Below are 16,270 nucleotides of genomic sequence, written 5' to 3' on the forward strand. Positions count from 1 at the left end.
AAGTTGAACATGCATCTCAGGGCAACCCAACCTCTTTAAAGATGCAAATTGCAGGCAAACACAGAAAACAGTAGGGTTCTGTTTATCCTTTCACAAAGGGTGCAAACTGCTAATCAGGCTCCATTGCTGGGCTGGCCACTTTGTTTATCAATAAACAGGAAGACAGTTAGACTGTAATTTCCTTGCCTAGCACTGGTAGCCAAAAGGAAATGCTGGCGGCTTGGTAGTACTGAGTTCCAGTTGCATCAAAACCCAATTATTACTATAATAATGTATGGGTGTTTGCAAGTTGCACAGGCGTGCTACACATGTCCCCAGAATCATGTGAAACATATTGGCAGAGAACAAGCTTGGTGATACACGGACTAAGGGGAGCTGTCAAAATAGGCCGGTCCTCCAAGGGCTCAGCTGCGGAGTGCTGTTTAAAAACACACACACTCTGGAGTTAACGTGGCAGATATGGAAGTCTTCTACATGTAAGACAACACAACAAAAACACGGTTTGACAAATATCAAGCAACACATAAGCTCTCAAATGGGAAATTTGATTGGAATATGCTATAATTGCCACTACAAGCTCTGTTACCACAGAACAGCGCACCCTTTTAAAGAGATGTTCAAAGTTACTTTCATGTCGGTGGAGCTCCCTGCCTACGATACTGTAAAATCCCAAATCTAAAATATAGTGCAAGATCTCAAATCTAACATGCAATAAAATTTAATCACACATGTGTTTAGGCATTCAAACTGCCTAAAACATGACCTTAGATGTTTGCTTCATGTTGTCTGTATAGATGCTCTATAAGAAATTAAGAGGGCACCTCCCTGGTGGTCCAGTGATTAAGAATCCGCCTCACAATGCAGGGGATGTGGGTTCAGTCCCTGGTCTGGGAACTAAGATCCCACATTCTGTGGAGCTACTACTGAGCCCAAGCACTCTAACTCGAGAGTTCATGCACCACAGTGAAAGATCCCGCGTGATGCAATGAAGAGCCCACATGCCGCAACTAAGACCAGATGCGCTCGTCTTAAAGGAAGAAGGAAATAACTTAAGATACACTTAATTAAATAAAGAAAAAAATTAAGATACACTCCAGGATTCACATAGCTTGCAAGACAGGGCATGTCAAATATAAAGTACAAAGGAACTATAAGTCCTGTAACAATGCTTCTACTGATGTTGAAATACTAATGATACATGGGTTGATAACAGTTAATATTCTATTGATCACGTGTAACTCACTTGTTCATCAAATGTTTGCTGAGCTCTCTGGTAAGCTGGGGGAGGGGATGCAGTGACACCCTCTTCACAATGCTGACAGGGAAGCCGACACGGGATACATCATTACATTAAGGGGTGATGGCTCTTATAACAGGGTGTGGGAGCCACTCACTCTTATATGCACCCAAGCAGTCTTCATGCTATGCCTGGCTCTCCAGGGTGCCAACCCACAGCTACCTACCTTGGCAACTTGAGGTAGGGAACTGTGACTCAGTTCTGTCAGGGCAATACTTGTGAAAATGTCGCAGGTTCTCTGCGGCTCTGTTCATAACTCTCATTAGCAAGTATAGTGACCAAAAGTGCATCTCAGGGTATGAACTGACTGGCCTCCTCACTCCTTAGCTGTGTGCCTTTGGCGAAGTTTGTTAACCTCTCTGTATTTCACTATTCTTGTAAGTCAATGGGGACAATAACACCTCTTTCACAGAGTTTCTGAGAGCATGAAATAAGTTACTCCATGCAAAGCAGTTAGGAATAGTGCTGGCACACAGAAAATACTACGTACTCAGTGCATGCATCTTCAATCGCTAAGTCACACCCGACTTTTGCAACCCCAAGGACTGTAGCCCGCCAGGCTCCTCTGTCCATAGGATTCTCCAGGCAAGAACACCGGAGAGTGGGTTGCCATTTCCTCCTCAGGGGATCTTCCCAACCCAGGGATTGAACCCACGTCTCCTGCATCTCCTGCGTTGGCATGTGGATTCTTTTGCCACCAAACCACCTGGAAAGTCCATATGTACTCAGTAAATGTTCTCTTTCTTGGGCTGTGCTCAGATGCTCAGTTATGTCCAGTTCTTTGCAACCCCATGGACTATAGCCTGCCAGGTTCCTCTGTCCATGGGATTCTCCCGGCAAGAATACTGGTGTGGGTTACCATAGACTTCTCCAGGGGATCTTCCCGAGCCAGGGATCGAACCGGTGCCTCTTACATCTTCTGCACTGGCAGGCAGATTCGTTACCATTAGCGCCACTCTTTCTCTAATACTGTTCTAAAACCATCTTCAGCACCTTGGTCAGCTCCAAGAGGCCTGGTCTTCCTTGCTAGAGCAGAGCTGGAAAGAATGATTGCGGTGAACTGCCTTTAGGCCCAGGAATGGCCAAAGTTGAAAGTATGTATGCAGTATGTCTCCAGGGGAGATATGGAAAAACCCGGTCATGGCTCAGTCCAGAGAGGCGTGACTGGTCTGACCAGAGGCAGTTCTTGATCTGGTTCCCCCTAACCTTCTCATGACTCCAAACTTGGGTTCTTCATACCCACCTCAAGCTCCCTGTGCTCTCAGAGGCTATTTGGAATAGTCTTTTTTTTTTTTTGCATTTATTGACTTTGTCTACTTTGCCTTCTCTCAAGCATTTATCCATCCACAACTCTAGGGAAGAGAAGCTCTTGACATCCCCTATGCCCTGACACCTGCACCAGATGGGTCAGACCATCAGCCTTCCCCTGCTGCTAGGGAAGGGGGGTTAGATGGTGTGGATAAAAGGCTTAGCAGAACAGCCTCTTGGTGCTCAACCCTAGCTTCACTTGTCTATGACGTAGTGGGAAAGTTTGAGGAGTCCGACAGAAGCCCATGTTGATTTCAGGCCAGCCTCCTGGCTCATCTTCCTCTCTTGACTTTTTGCTCTTCTGAACAATGTCTAGGGAGTTCTTTATGACCCTGTTATCTGGAGCCAATTAATACTTTGCCCAAGAATATGCTGCTGTTTAGACTAGATCTGGCTGAGAATTCAGACTCAAGTGCTAACTTTTGGAGGTTAATTTTTCACCAGTGAATGGGGAGTTCAGTCACATCAATGGGAAAAAACTGCAAAAACATATCTGAAACAGACAGCATATCTTCAGTAGAAGGCATCCTTGAGTTAATTCATGACTTGACATTTGCTCCTGACTAATCCATACTTTCCTTTTTTTCTCCCTTTAAAAACACCATCTTTCCTAAGCTACAGAGCAGGTATAGAATAGGAATGAAACTATGACCACCCTGGGAAGCTCTAATGTACTTATATCCGGCAAAAAGTAGGATATTATTTCTTTTTAAAATTTTTACTGAAGTACAGTTGATTTACAACATTGTATTAATTTCTGCTGTGTAGAAAAGTTACTCAGTTAAACACATACATACTCTTTTTCATATTCTTTCCCATTCTAGTGTATAACAGGATACTGAATATAGCTCCCTGGGTTATACAGTTGTTCTTGTTTAGTTGTATCTGACTCTTTGCGATCCCATGGACTGTAGCCCATCAGGCTCCTCTGTCCATGGGATTTCCCAGGCAAGAAAACTAGAATGGGTTGCCATTTCCTTCTCTAGGGGATCTTCCAGACACAAGGATCATCCCAAGTCTTCTGCATTGGCAGGCTGAATTCTTTACTGCTGGGCCACTGGGGAAGAGCCATGCTAAACAGTAGGACCTTGTTATTCATCCATCCTATATACTCTGGTTTGCACCTGTTAATCCAGGCTCCCAATCCTCCCCTCCCCCACCCGCTCCTCCCTGGCTCTCTATGCCTGTGAGTCTCTTGGTGTTTCATAGGTATGTTCATTTCTGTCATTTTAGATTCCACACATGAGTGATATCATATGGTATTTGCCTGCCTTTCTGACTTACTTTCCAAAGACAAGATAATCTCTAGGTCTACCCATGTTGCTGCAAATGGCATTATTTCATTCTTTTTTATGACTGAGTAATATTTCATCATATATATATATATTTGGAATCAGTCCATTGTTTCATGTCTGGTTCTAACTGTTGCTCCTTGACCTGCATACAGATTTCTCAGGAGGCTGGTAAGGTGGTCTGGTATTCCCATCTCTAAGAATTTTTCACGGTTTGTTATGATCCACACAGTCAAATGCTTTACAGTAGTCAGTGAAGCAGAAGTAGATGTTTTTCCCAAATTCTCTTGTTTTTTCTATGATCCAACGGATGTTGGCAATTTGATCTCTAGTTCCTCTGCCTTTTCTAAGTCTAGCTTGAACATCTGGAAGTTCTCGGTTCACATACGGTTGAAGCCTAGTTTGGATAATTTTGAGCATTACTTTGCTAGTTTTCTGAGGAACTTCCACATTCTTTTCCATAGTGACTGCACCAACTTACTTTCCCACCAACAGTGTAAGAGAGTTCCCTTTTCTCCATACTCTCTCCAGCATTTATTATTTGTAAACTTTTTAATGGTGGCCATTCTGACTGGTGTGAGGCGGTACCTTGTTGTAGGTTTTATTTGCATTTCTCTAAAAGGTAGCAATGATGAGCACCTTTTCATGTGCCTTTTGGCCATCTGTATGTATGTCTTCTTTGGAGAAATGTCCATTTAGGTCTTCTGACCACTTTTCCATTGGTTTGTTTGTTATTGAGTGATTTGAGCTCTTTGTATATTTTGGAAATTAAGCTGTTGTCAGTTGCATCACTTGCAAATATTTTCTCCCAGTCGGTAGGTTGTCTTTTTGTTTTGTTTACAGTTTCTTTTGCTGTACAGAAGCCTGTAAGTTTGATTAGGTTTCATTTGTTAACTTTTTATCTTATTTCTATTGCTTTGGGAGACTGACCTAAGAAAACATTGGTACAATTTATGTCAGAGGATATTTTGCCCATGTTCTCTTCTAGGAGTTTTATGGTATCATGTCTTATACTTAAGTCCTTAAGCCATTTTGAGCTTATTCTTGTGTATGGTGTGAGGGTGTGTAATTATTTCACCGATTTACGGTCAGTTGTCCAACTTTTCCAACACCGCTTGCTGAAGAGACTGTCTTTTCTCTTTGTATGTTCTTGCCTCCTTTGTCGATGATTAATTGTCCATAGGTGTATAGGGATATTATTTCTTGTCTCTCTAAATCAGAATTTTAAATTCTGCCTTCAAATATACCCACTAATTCATTACTGAAAACATAGTGCTATTTAATACTTTGATATGACCTGCTATTGTTGTTCAGTTGCCCAGTTATGTTCAATTCTTTGCAACCCCTTGGACTGCAGCATGCCAGGCTTCTTTGTCCCTCACCATCTCCCAGAGTTTGCCCAAGTTCATGTTCTTTGCATCGATGATGCCATTTAACCATCTCATCCTCAATGCCCTCTTCTCCTTCTGTCTATCCTCAATCTTTCCCAGCATCAGGGACTTTTCCAATGAGTCAGCTGTTTGTATCAGATGACCAAAACACGGGAGTTGCAGCTTTAGCATCAGTCCTTACAGTGAGCATCCAGGTGATATGACCTATGGCCACTTAAATAAGAAAACTTGAACAAAACACTGTTCTTTGAAATCAAGCACTTGCACTGCAAGATTTCCAGCTGTGTCCGCTTTCCGGCTGTGTCCCTGTATTCTGGTGGTGGTTACGTATGCTTGGTTCTTTGGTCGCTGAGATTTAGCAAACTGAAACATTGTGGGCTTATTTTGTGAAACTCACCTGTGGTCCCCTGATTAAAAAGAACAGACATTAACTGGTAACCAAAGTTGGAATAAATAAGTCAACTGGTTTTCACTCTAGTCTCCAAGCTATTTCTTACTTCATTTCAGAGGAAATGGCTACAGTTCCCACTATGATCAAGTTTTGGTTTATTTAAGCTAAGTTCCTTTCTTTCAACTTTAATTTTAGACCTGGGCTTTCCACAGTCAGGTCTATCATGTTATAGATAATCCATCTTACTTAACTGGATTCTTATAAATTGCTGGAAAAGATATAACCGGCAACTTGAAGCCTGTATCTCTTTGTATAAAGAGATTTTGCTGAGCTTATGAAATGGAAATTGCTGACTATTATGACTGTAATAAAGGTATTTGAATCCTTGCATTAAGAAGATGCCCAGTTTGAAGAATAAAACAATGGGGGTAGGGGGAGGTGAGGTTTTGTTGTTGCTGTTTTACCAATTACTCCACAAAAGGGAGAGACTATTTAAGGGTACAAAGAGATTAATAAAAGGCTGGAAATATTTGACTGCTTTTATGAAAACTTGGATTGGTTTTTATATCAGAACCTTTAAGGATCAAAAAGACCTTGCAGAGTTCCTAAGCACATTTCATCTCTCCATACTGTTCCCAAAAGACTCACAGACACCAAAATTCCTATTGAAGAATCTCCCAAGCTCTCAAGTCTTTTAATAAAAGCAAGGTCCCTGGGAGAGGAACCTTCCTATCCTAATTTCACTCCCCTATTGAAGAGGCGTTGGCTCCCCACGCCTTGTATACATTGAATCATTCACTGAATGTCAGTTAGCTTTCTCCCTGTTGGGACAACACACCTCCTCGCTACTCTACTATTTTATTTCAACCAAAGTGAAAGCATTGGAGTATTTAAAATTTAACCCAGTAGATTTGTGTATGCATATAGTAAGTGTAAATGGGGGCTTAGTGTCTATGTACCTATGTGTGAGAGCACACACACTTGCCAAAAAGGGAGCCAAATGAGAGAGCTCAAATTAGAATACGTAAGCTCAGGGAAGGAAAAAAAGGTTAGGAAAAAAAAGCAATTAAGAGTTCTACAGAGGAGCTCAAGGGTTAACTGATTTAACACGAAGAGTGTCAGGAACTCATATTTATATTACCTGAAGATTAAAGATAAGTCAGCAACCTTGATTGATATTTGATATTGATATTTGCATTTTGTTTTTGTTTTTTCGGCCAAGCGGCATGTGAGATCTCAGTTCCCCGACCAGGGATGGAACCTGGGCCCCTTGCAGTGGAAGGGCAGAGTCTTAACTGCTGGACTCCCAGGGAAGTCCAATATTTTGTGTTTCTTAATGAGGAACTCTTGACTGCTTCCCTGTCTGCCCACCATGCAGGAGACCCAGATTCGATCCCTGGGCTGGGAAGATCCCCTGGAAAAGGAAATGGCAACCCACTCCAGTCTTCTTGTCCGGAAAATCCCATGGATGGAGGAGTCTGGTGGGCTACAGTCCACGGGGTTGCAAAGATTCAGACACGACTGAGTGACTAACACTTTCACTTTTCACACTTGCAAATGGGCTTCCCTGGTGGCTCAGAGGTAAAGAATTCACCCGCAGTGCAGGAGATGCAGTCCATGGGGTCACGAAGAGTCGGACACAGCTGCAGAGACCCAGCACGCACGCACACTTGCAAATGCGTGACGCCGGGGTTCTGCAGAGTCTGACAGGTGTGAGTCCTGCATAGTCCGTGTACAGGCATATAGTCTGACAGGACCACAGGAGTCCTGGTGAGACTCCTCTGTAATGCTTTTACTTGCCTTTTTTTTCTAACCTTTTTTCCTTCCCTGAACTTACGTATTCTAATTTGAGCTCTCTCATTGGCTCCCTTTTGTGCAAGTGTGTGTGCTCTCACACATAAGTACATAGACACGAAGCCCCCAGAGTACTTAGAAAGTGGTTTATTGTGGGGAACAAAGTCGTACTCCCCTCATCTCCATGGTGTTATTTCCAACTGTCTCTCTACAACCACAGTCCTTCAGGCCTTACAGAGGTCCTTGTATCCAGGATGGATGGAGGGAGCTGAAGCAATCAAATAACGTGGCCTAGGGCTTCCCTGGTGGTCCAGTGGCAAAGAATCCACCTGCCAGCACTGGGGACGTGGGTTCGACCCCGGATCCTAGAGGAGACCCCAGCCGCAGAACCACTAAGCCCGTGCACCACAGCTACTAAGACCTTGCTTCCTAGAGCTGTGCTCTGCAGCAAGAGAAGCCACCGCAACGAGAAGGCCGAGCTTCGCGACTGAAGAGCAGCCCCTGATCACTGCAACTGCAGAAAGCCCTGCACAGCAACCAAGACCCAGCACAGCCGGTGAGAAATAAGTCTTTAGAACAAACGGAAGCAACAAAGAACATGGCCCCGGGCAGCGGGGCAGTGATCTTCCAGGGTTTCTGCAGCACTGATGGTTACTTAGGAGGCAAATAGCTTCCCCTTGCTTTTCACAATCAAGATAGCCCTCCTGGCAGCCCAAGGGGCTCTACGTGCAGAGCGGAAGGGAAGGGAGTGCTTCTCCAACCCCCCACTGACCAGGGGCTCCCCTCGACAGCTAAGGGCACCCCTCCTCCAACACCCCAGCCCCAGCTGGGGCTGTCCTCCTGGTCTGTTTCCCATAACAGAGAATGGCACTGTGCACCAGCCCCCAGCCCCTTGCTTCCTTGCTCTGAGCTGCTGGGGGGCAGTGGAGTGGGGGAGAAAGGCTTTCGGAGTAGACCACCTTCCTCCACCTTTCTCTTACTCCTTTCTGTCAAGGACCCAGCACAGAGATGCAAAGTGAAAATCTACTGCTTAGCTGCTTGTGAGAGATAATTTTCTCTTTGTTTTCCTGAGGAAAAAAAAAATAAGTAAGATCTTTCTAAGATAGCTGTTTCGAGCCCCCTAGTGTTAAGAAATCTGTGAAGGAGCTTGAAAGAAAAAGTGGTTATTTTGCTGTCCCTAGAGTCTTTTCTTTGTCTACCATAGTGGAGAGAGAAGCAAAAAAAAAAAAAGCAAAACTGGCAAACTCTGCAACGTTTAGAGCAAAAACTTACCTGTGCCAAAACATTACCCTGTGAGAGTCAGGAATCTAGAGGACCAACCAATACCAGTAACCCTCGACACTCTAAGCAAGCATCAGTGACTTGAGTTAATGCATCAGACTCCTGGCCAGTGTTGCAGCTAAGACAACTGCTCTGAGGTATTTATCAACTCCTCATTCAACACATTATGTGCCACCACTGTCTTAAGCACTTTACAAGTTCCCACCCACTTAATATAATTCTGTGGGGGTAGATACTACTGTTACCATTATTGCCTTCATTTTACAGACGAGGACACTGAGGCACAGAGAGATGGGCTAATTTGTCCAAGGTCACACTGTTAGGACAAGCTCATGTCAGACTCCAGACACCAGAATCCAACAGTCTGGCTCCACAGTCTGTTCTTGACCATCAAATTACTTGAAAGAGACACCTTAAGGAATATGCTAAATATCCATTCTCTTAAGTCTTCTAAGCTTTATTATTTTAAAAATGACATCAAAACTTCTTTAGAAAAGCAATATTTATCTAGCACTTGCAAGTTTGCAAAATGCTTTTCGACAGCTGGCCCTGTGGTGGGTAGTACAGGATTCATTATTACCAATCTCATGGGACAGATAAAGAAACAGAGCCTCAGAGATTACAGGACTCAAGTTCCCTGGATAAATAGTATTGAAATTGGGACCATTAAGTGGGACATCTGTTGTCAAGCCCTCTACCCTTTCCACTGAACTGGGTTGTTGGTCTCAAATCAAGTTGCCTGTGAGTGACAGCCCAGATTTCACTGGCTCAGGCTCCCATAGGAAAGCCTTCCTCAAGTCACAACTCAGAGCTCCTCCTTTGGCTTCCTGAAGGATCCATGTAAGACCCTCATGATCCTACTCTCCAAACATACTCCTGCTCTTTACAAATCAAATTAGGAAAAAATCAGACTGTACGTAAGCCGCTTCTGTCCTTCACAGGGGAACCTCCTCTCAGAAACTCCTGGAGGATGTCCTTACCGAATCGTACTCAGATGTAAAAAATCAGAAAACAGGATATCCAACCCAGCTGAGAGGAGAAGGCAATTCCCAGGGTGGGGGAAGGGTGAGTTTGGGATTGCAACTGTGCTACAGGCCTGAAGGACAGCTACTTCAGGCTTGAGGGGATCAGAAGAGGAGAGAGTTCTCCAAGAAGATGAAACTGAAAAAATACCAGATGCTTTTAAACATATTAAGAGGAGATTCAGACAATTAGGAGGAGGTGGGCTTTGAATTAGCGACAACTGAATAGAAAAATAAACCAGGGGGGAAAAAAGATAACTATGAACTCCAGGGAAAACAACAGGCTGACAGAAAAGGAAAGGTGATCAGTTTATTACTATATAACTCAACTCTGATACTTTTTACACTGAACACCAATCTCATCAAAGTTACATATAACTGTATTAGGACAAGTGAAGGATGAGAAAGGTTCACACCTAATGGAGACAGGTGGTGGGGTGAGAAATAACTCCCATAGCACAGGGTCAATATCATGCCTGAAATTGAAAAAATAATTCAAAAAGTGTATTATTTAGAGACATGGGACCTTGCAACTCTCTTTGTTCTCTTCCTGCTTGCCATGGTGACTGGTTGAGTAGGTACTCAATATTTACTGAGTATTTCAGTTTACACATTGAAACATTAAACAAATTTAAATATTTACTCAGCTAAAATAGCAGCCCAGGAGCCCTGCCTCTATCTATTTCACTCCTACCTTCTCGGCCTCACCCAGCGTCATGGAGATTCACCAGAAATCTGTGCATTACTTGGCTTCTTTTCACTGTGTCCCAGCAAGCAGTGGCTTAGACAGCCTTGTATCTCCTCATGTATTTAAGAAGGAAAAGGAGAAGATAAGAGGGGAGTGGAGATGGTCTTTTCATCATCCATGCTTGGGAAGGTGAGCTGGTAGGCCATCCCTGACATGAAGGAGCTGCTTAAACACAAATTGGATTAACAGGACAGGATTAGAGACTGCTGGAAGGTATTATATACTTATAAACTGCTCTGCTGAAGTGCCTCTTGTTTTCATTACAAGCCCACACTCCACAGAACCAGTCAAATGAAATATGGAATTGGTCAATTACTAAAAAAAAGAAATAAAATGAAACATATAAAATGAAGTGACTAAGCTTTAATAATGCCAAGAAAGTTGAATTAGGCAATAAGAGTTCAGTTTAGCAAAACCATAACTAGATCATTTGAAAGAGTTTTAACATGGTAAGAAGTAAACATTAAAATGGTCTCTATCTCCTCCATCAAGAGGAATAATATTCAACAAGAAATATGATTAAAAGGTGACTTCAAGAAAGGAAAAAGAATAAGAGCTACATGAGAAGTTTCAGACTTACTGGACCTTTCAAATGAATTTAAGTTACCAGGTCTAAATGCACTAAAATCCTAAAACACTGGAAGAATTTGCAGGTGTGAATATGATGTTTCTGTCGGTAATCTTTGAGAAACTGCAGAATATACAAAGGTGACAAAAGATAAAGAGAAGCCAAGGTACTAACTTTCAGAGAAAGGAGGAAAAGGTTATGTAATATGAGCTATGTAATATGCCAACAAGTGAACTTCAGGCTGATTCCTGACAAAAATTCAGGAGGTTCAAATCTTGGTTCTGCTATTTAAGCGTCCCTGGACCCTGGACAAAACTTTGATATAAGGAGTAAACAAGATAATTAAGGTATTTATTATAACACGTCTTACATTCTCAGTACATGGGAGCTATTACCATTTTTGTATCTCCAGCACTTCAAAGCGAAGGTGGTAACAATGCGGTAGTACTGACAGGGGTTCTTCAAGGTCAAGTCTCATCTACTTAAACTCATTTTTCTGGAGAGATGGGGATACAGGGAGAGAGAGGGCATTGCTAGACCGTGTAGATCAGAAAGGAATCTTGATCTTGAAACGCACTAGGTAAAAATCTCTTATCTATTCTTATGAAAAGACTGGATTTTACAAGTCAGGGGACTGAATAACCGTATTCACAGAACTGATTCATGACCCTGACCGCTCCACAGTTCAGCTTCCTTATACGTGCTGTGCTTAGTCACTTGGTCGTATCCAACTCTTTGCGACCCCATGGACTGTAGCCCACCAGGCTCCTCTGTTCATGGGATTTCCCAGGCAAGGATACTAGAGTGGGTTGCCATTCTCTTCTCTAGGGGATCTTCCCAACCCAGGGATCGAACCTGAGTCTTCCGGTCTCCTGCATTGCAGGTAGATTCTTTACCCGCTGAGCCATTAAGGAAGTCCACCTTATCTGTATATGGAGTATAATGATACTAACTCATTGGGATGTTATGCAAATTAAAACCTTTAGAACAGTGCTTAGCATTTAGTCACCACTATATAAATGTTTGTTAAGGGGAGTTCCCTGGTGGTCCAGTGGTTAAGGCCCTGCACTTCCAATGCAGGGGGTATGGGTTCAATCCCTGGTCAGGGAAATAAGAGTCCACATGCTGCCTGGTGTGGCCAAAAAAAAAAAAAAAAGAAACTTTGTTAAATAAACTTGAACAGAAGTTTCTAGCGGCATGCTTGCATAGCACTTGGCTCCAACCTCTTCAACATCTCTATCAGAAACTTGTCAAATTTTTGTAGAGTGTGCTGGTCAAATTCTCAGATAACATAAATGTTGGACAAGGAAATCAAAACCCAAAAAGACATTGACAGACTGGGGCTATGAAATGAAATGTATGAGAAAAAATTAAGTCCTGGGTAGAAATTTTAAGAAAAAAAAAATGTGTTTTACACGTACTGGCCTGGCTTGCCAGAACTCTCTGTGGACCAGAAAAGGAAATTTGGTGGACTCCAATTCAGCCTGTGTTCATCAGTGTGTCTGGCAGTTAACGCAGATTTTAGGTGCACTGAGAACTGCAGAGTTCTGACTGTCTGGACATCTTTACCAAGGCAGTGGGCACAACTTGCCCATCCTAAACTCTTCTCCCGCCACCCCTCCTTAGGTTCCTCCTCAGTAGTGGCTCCAGGTATTTGGATGCACTTCAGAATACAGATTAACAGTAAGCAAACATGATGCAGGAATGAACTATATTTCCAACTCATCTGGGTAGCTGGAAACATCCTTGGGTGGGAGAGGGAAGATAGCCTCAAGGCTTGTGAAGAAATATAATTGGAAGTTTATCAGAGCACCGAATGGCTCACTGGGCTACACGCTAAAATAAATTCCCCTCTAATCTTGATTACTACAGGATTTATCTAATCTATTTCCTATAGGAAATCAAACTACTCGAGGGCATTTTATCAAACATTCCTTGCTATAATCCCTGTCCCTGACAAAAGAAGATTTTTGTCATCCCACAGTACAGATAAGAAATTGAGGCAAAGAAGTAGAGTGAATTGCCCTGGGTCACAAAGAACTAGAATTAGTTTAGTATCTAATCTTAGAGTGCGCTATGTGAGTTTTGGAAGGGAGAATACTGGAATCATATTACATCCTTCAAGAAAAGCCCTATTTACCTTAATCTGTGGGAGAAAGAAGATTAATTGTATTTTCTCTGGTACATGCCAAAGATGTTGGGTAGACACTTTTAGATTCCATGTTTATTCTAATCCTTTACGATATACTTGTAAAGCCTTGGTTTCACCATTAGAAAGATGCTGGAAACTAACTTAAAAAAAAAAATAAAGCCACTATTTGCTAGAATCTCTAGGGAAAGCAGTTAATCAAGAAAGTTGTACAGGACAAGCATGCTATTTTATATCACCAAGGAAAAGAAACTATCCACATAGATAAAACTTCAGATGGCCAGCTCCTCTGTGCTTCCAGCCCCACAGTCTATTCCCAACCCAACATCACTGTCTAGGGACTGGACAGAGGAAGGTTGAGGGAAAACATGTTTATAATTTAAAAAGTTCCATGCCAACATCAGTTATTATAATGATTTATGTATTTTACCCAATTATTTGAACAAATCTGTGTTCATTATAAAAACCTAGAAAATGAAGATAAGCAAACCAAAATTAAACAAAAAGTATTCATCATATTATCAGCCATCAAAAACCTTTTGTATCTGTTTACAAACTGGGTATTTTTTAAGATGCATTTCTCTGATCAGGCCATGAGAAAATCAGCTAGAAGCAGCAAGTTTGAAGTTCTGTGTGTAGTTGCCCTTTAAGTATGGAGGGAAAACAGTGACTTGTACATTGAAGACTATTTGTTATTGGCACTTGTCCCGGAAGAGATAAGGTCACTCACTACACTGTATACCTAGCAGTAAAAAGAAATAAATTCCTAATTTCATCTTATTGATCTGAAAATTTCATACGACAAGTCTAGGATTAACTGATTTACTTAAACCAGCAAACATCACAGCCAAAACAGATTGGGAATCTAATTCTCTTTCTTTTTAAGCATATATCTCTTTATCTATACACACACACATAATCATATATGCTGAAGATCACAGTTTTAAATATATTTTGGCTGGATTCCTCCTGTCTCTTGGAGAAAAGAACCATATACATTCAGAACCCACACAAGGACTGGTCAAGAATATAATGCGTGCTGATATACTGTGCTTAGTTGCTTAGTCCTGTCCGACTCTTTGCAACCTCAAAGACTGTAGCCCACCAGGCTCCTCTGTCCATGGGATTCTCCAGCCAAGAATACAGGAGTGGATTGCCATTTCCTTCTCCAGGGAATATTCCTGACCCAGGGATCAAACCTGGGTCTTCTGCATTGCAGGTGGATTCTTTACCATCTGAGCCACCAGGGAAGCCCATGAATATATTAGTAATCAGTAAATGATGAATATGGTAGACTCTTTCCAAATAGTGAGCGATGCTACCAAATTTCAATGCATTTCTTTGTCCCACCGTAAGGAAAAATCATGCCGTTACCTTTTTGTTCACAGCCACACCATCCTCACAGTCAAGCACCGCACAGTCTACATTCAGGGAGGGAATCTTGTTTATCTTCTTTTCATCATTGCCAGGTACATAGAGCACGGCCCTCCGGGGGATGTATTTCTGGCTGGGTGAGGAACTGCACCCAAGCCTGGACACGTCAGCTGCCAGGGACGCTTTCCTGCGGGAGACATAATTCAAGTTAGTCCAGAATAGAATTTACTTACAGACTTACTGAATTTACTTACAGACTTACAGAACTTACTGAAAGACGTTATTTAAATGCAAAATTAAAAGAGAAAACGTGGATAATTTTTTAGAATTACCGCAGAACATAATCACACATAACGACTAGGAAAATAATAACAGAAATAATCGAGAAACAGAATGTCATTTTGGCTGAGGTCTAAAAAATATACAACACAGTTTACTGTTTACTGACACAACCTTCTGAGAAAAGAAGGAGGGTGTACCTATCTCTTGTTGGAAAAACCCTTCCAGCATGAATATACTGTCCAGGCAGCATCCATGGAGAAAAAGTAAGGAAATTTTTATCCAAAAGCTCACAAAGAGCAAAACTACAATTATATGAAAGTAAAAAGTAGAAAATAAACAATCTAGGGACTTCCCTGGTAGTCCAGGGGCTAAGACTCCACGGTCCCAATGCATGGGGCCCGGGTTCGATCCCTTGTCAGGGAACTAGATCCCACATACTGCAACTAGAATAATCCCACAGGCCACGCAAAGATTGAAAATCCCGAGAGTAGCAAGCAAGACCTGGAGCTGCCAAAATAAATAAATATTTTTAAAAAGGAAAAAGAAAAAAAGAAAAAAATAAATAAATAAAAAGGAAAAAGAAAGTAAAACATACATGTAAGCAAAATCTATGGCTCTCTCCCTGATGGTGAATCTTTTTAAGTTGACAAATAAGTGACTCGCGTTCAATTTTAACAACAGACAAAGAGGAATGGCTATTTCTTAAGTCAGTAGAAAGGTGAATAGGGAAAGACCATGACTATTAACAGCTCTATAATTATGGGCAACTTGACAGCTGAAAACTTCAGATTCTTCATGTGTAAAAATAATACTCACGTTGCAGTTTGTTGAGAAAATTCAGTGAAGGGAAATAATGCACCAGAAGCGATCAGCTAGAGCCTGGGGGTTATCAGCTTCACGTGGTTGTGGGTGTGGCAGGCATGGCAGCCATTGCTACCGCTCTTCCTGGAGAAACTCCAGCTCCAGCGGCCTGTCTGCTTGGAAACCCTGCTCTCTCCTCACTTCTCCTACTGTACTAAGTTTAGCCTCCTATGGAAATGAGAGGCGTTGGCCAAAGCTCCTATAGCTCACCGCAGCCCTCACCCCTAACTTTAGTTTGGTCCTGTGGACAAACCATGTTTTAGCCCATAATATACAGCAAGAAAAGATGAAATCAGCTTTCACCAAGACCAGTTAGATCATTTGAGGGACCCTGTGTAAAGGGCTTTCCTGGTGGCTCAGTGGTAAAGAATCCACCTGCCAATGCAGAAGACATGGGTCAGGATGATCCCCTGGAGAAGGAAACAGCAACCCACTTCAGTATTCTCTCCTGGGAAATCCCATGGACAGAGGAGACTAGTGGGCTACAGTTCATAGGGTTGCAAAAGCAACCA

General features: G+C 42.3%; 1 protein-coding gene across 4 annotated transcripts in view; it reads right to left on the reverse strand.

Annotated features, from left to right (window-relative positions):
• Window positions 1-16,270, reverse strand: part of CLYBL (citramalyl-CoA lyase) — a 229,418-nt gene that overhangs the window by 94,885 nt on the left and 118,263 nt on the right. For all 4 annotated transcript variants that reach the window (XM_043478367.1, XM_043478366.1, XM_043478365.1 and 1 more), the window contains exon 2: window positions 14,616-14,802. In XM_043478367.1, the coding sequence (XP_043334302.1) occupies window positions 14,616-14,802 (187 nt within the window). The remainder of the gene's footprint in view (window positions 1-14,615; window positions 14,803-16,270) is intronic.

The sequence above is a fragment of the Cervus canadensis genome, chromosome 9, assembly GCF_019320065.1.
Source record: "Cervus canadensis isolate Bull #8, Minnesota chromosome 9, ASM1932006v1, whole genome shotgun sequence".
In the NCBI taxonomy this organism is placed as follows: domain Eukaryota; kingdom Metazoa; phylum Chordata; class Mammalia; order Artiodactyla; family Cervidae; genus Cervus; species Cervus canadensis.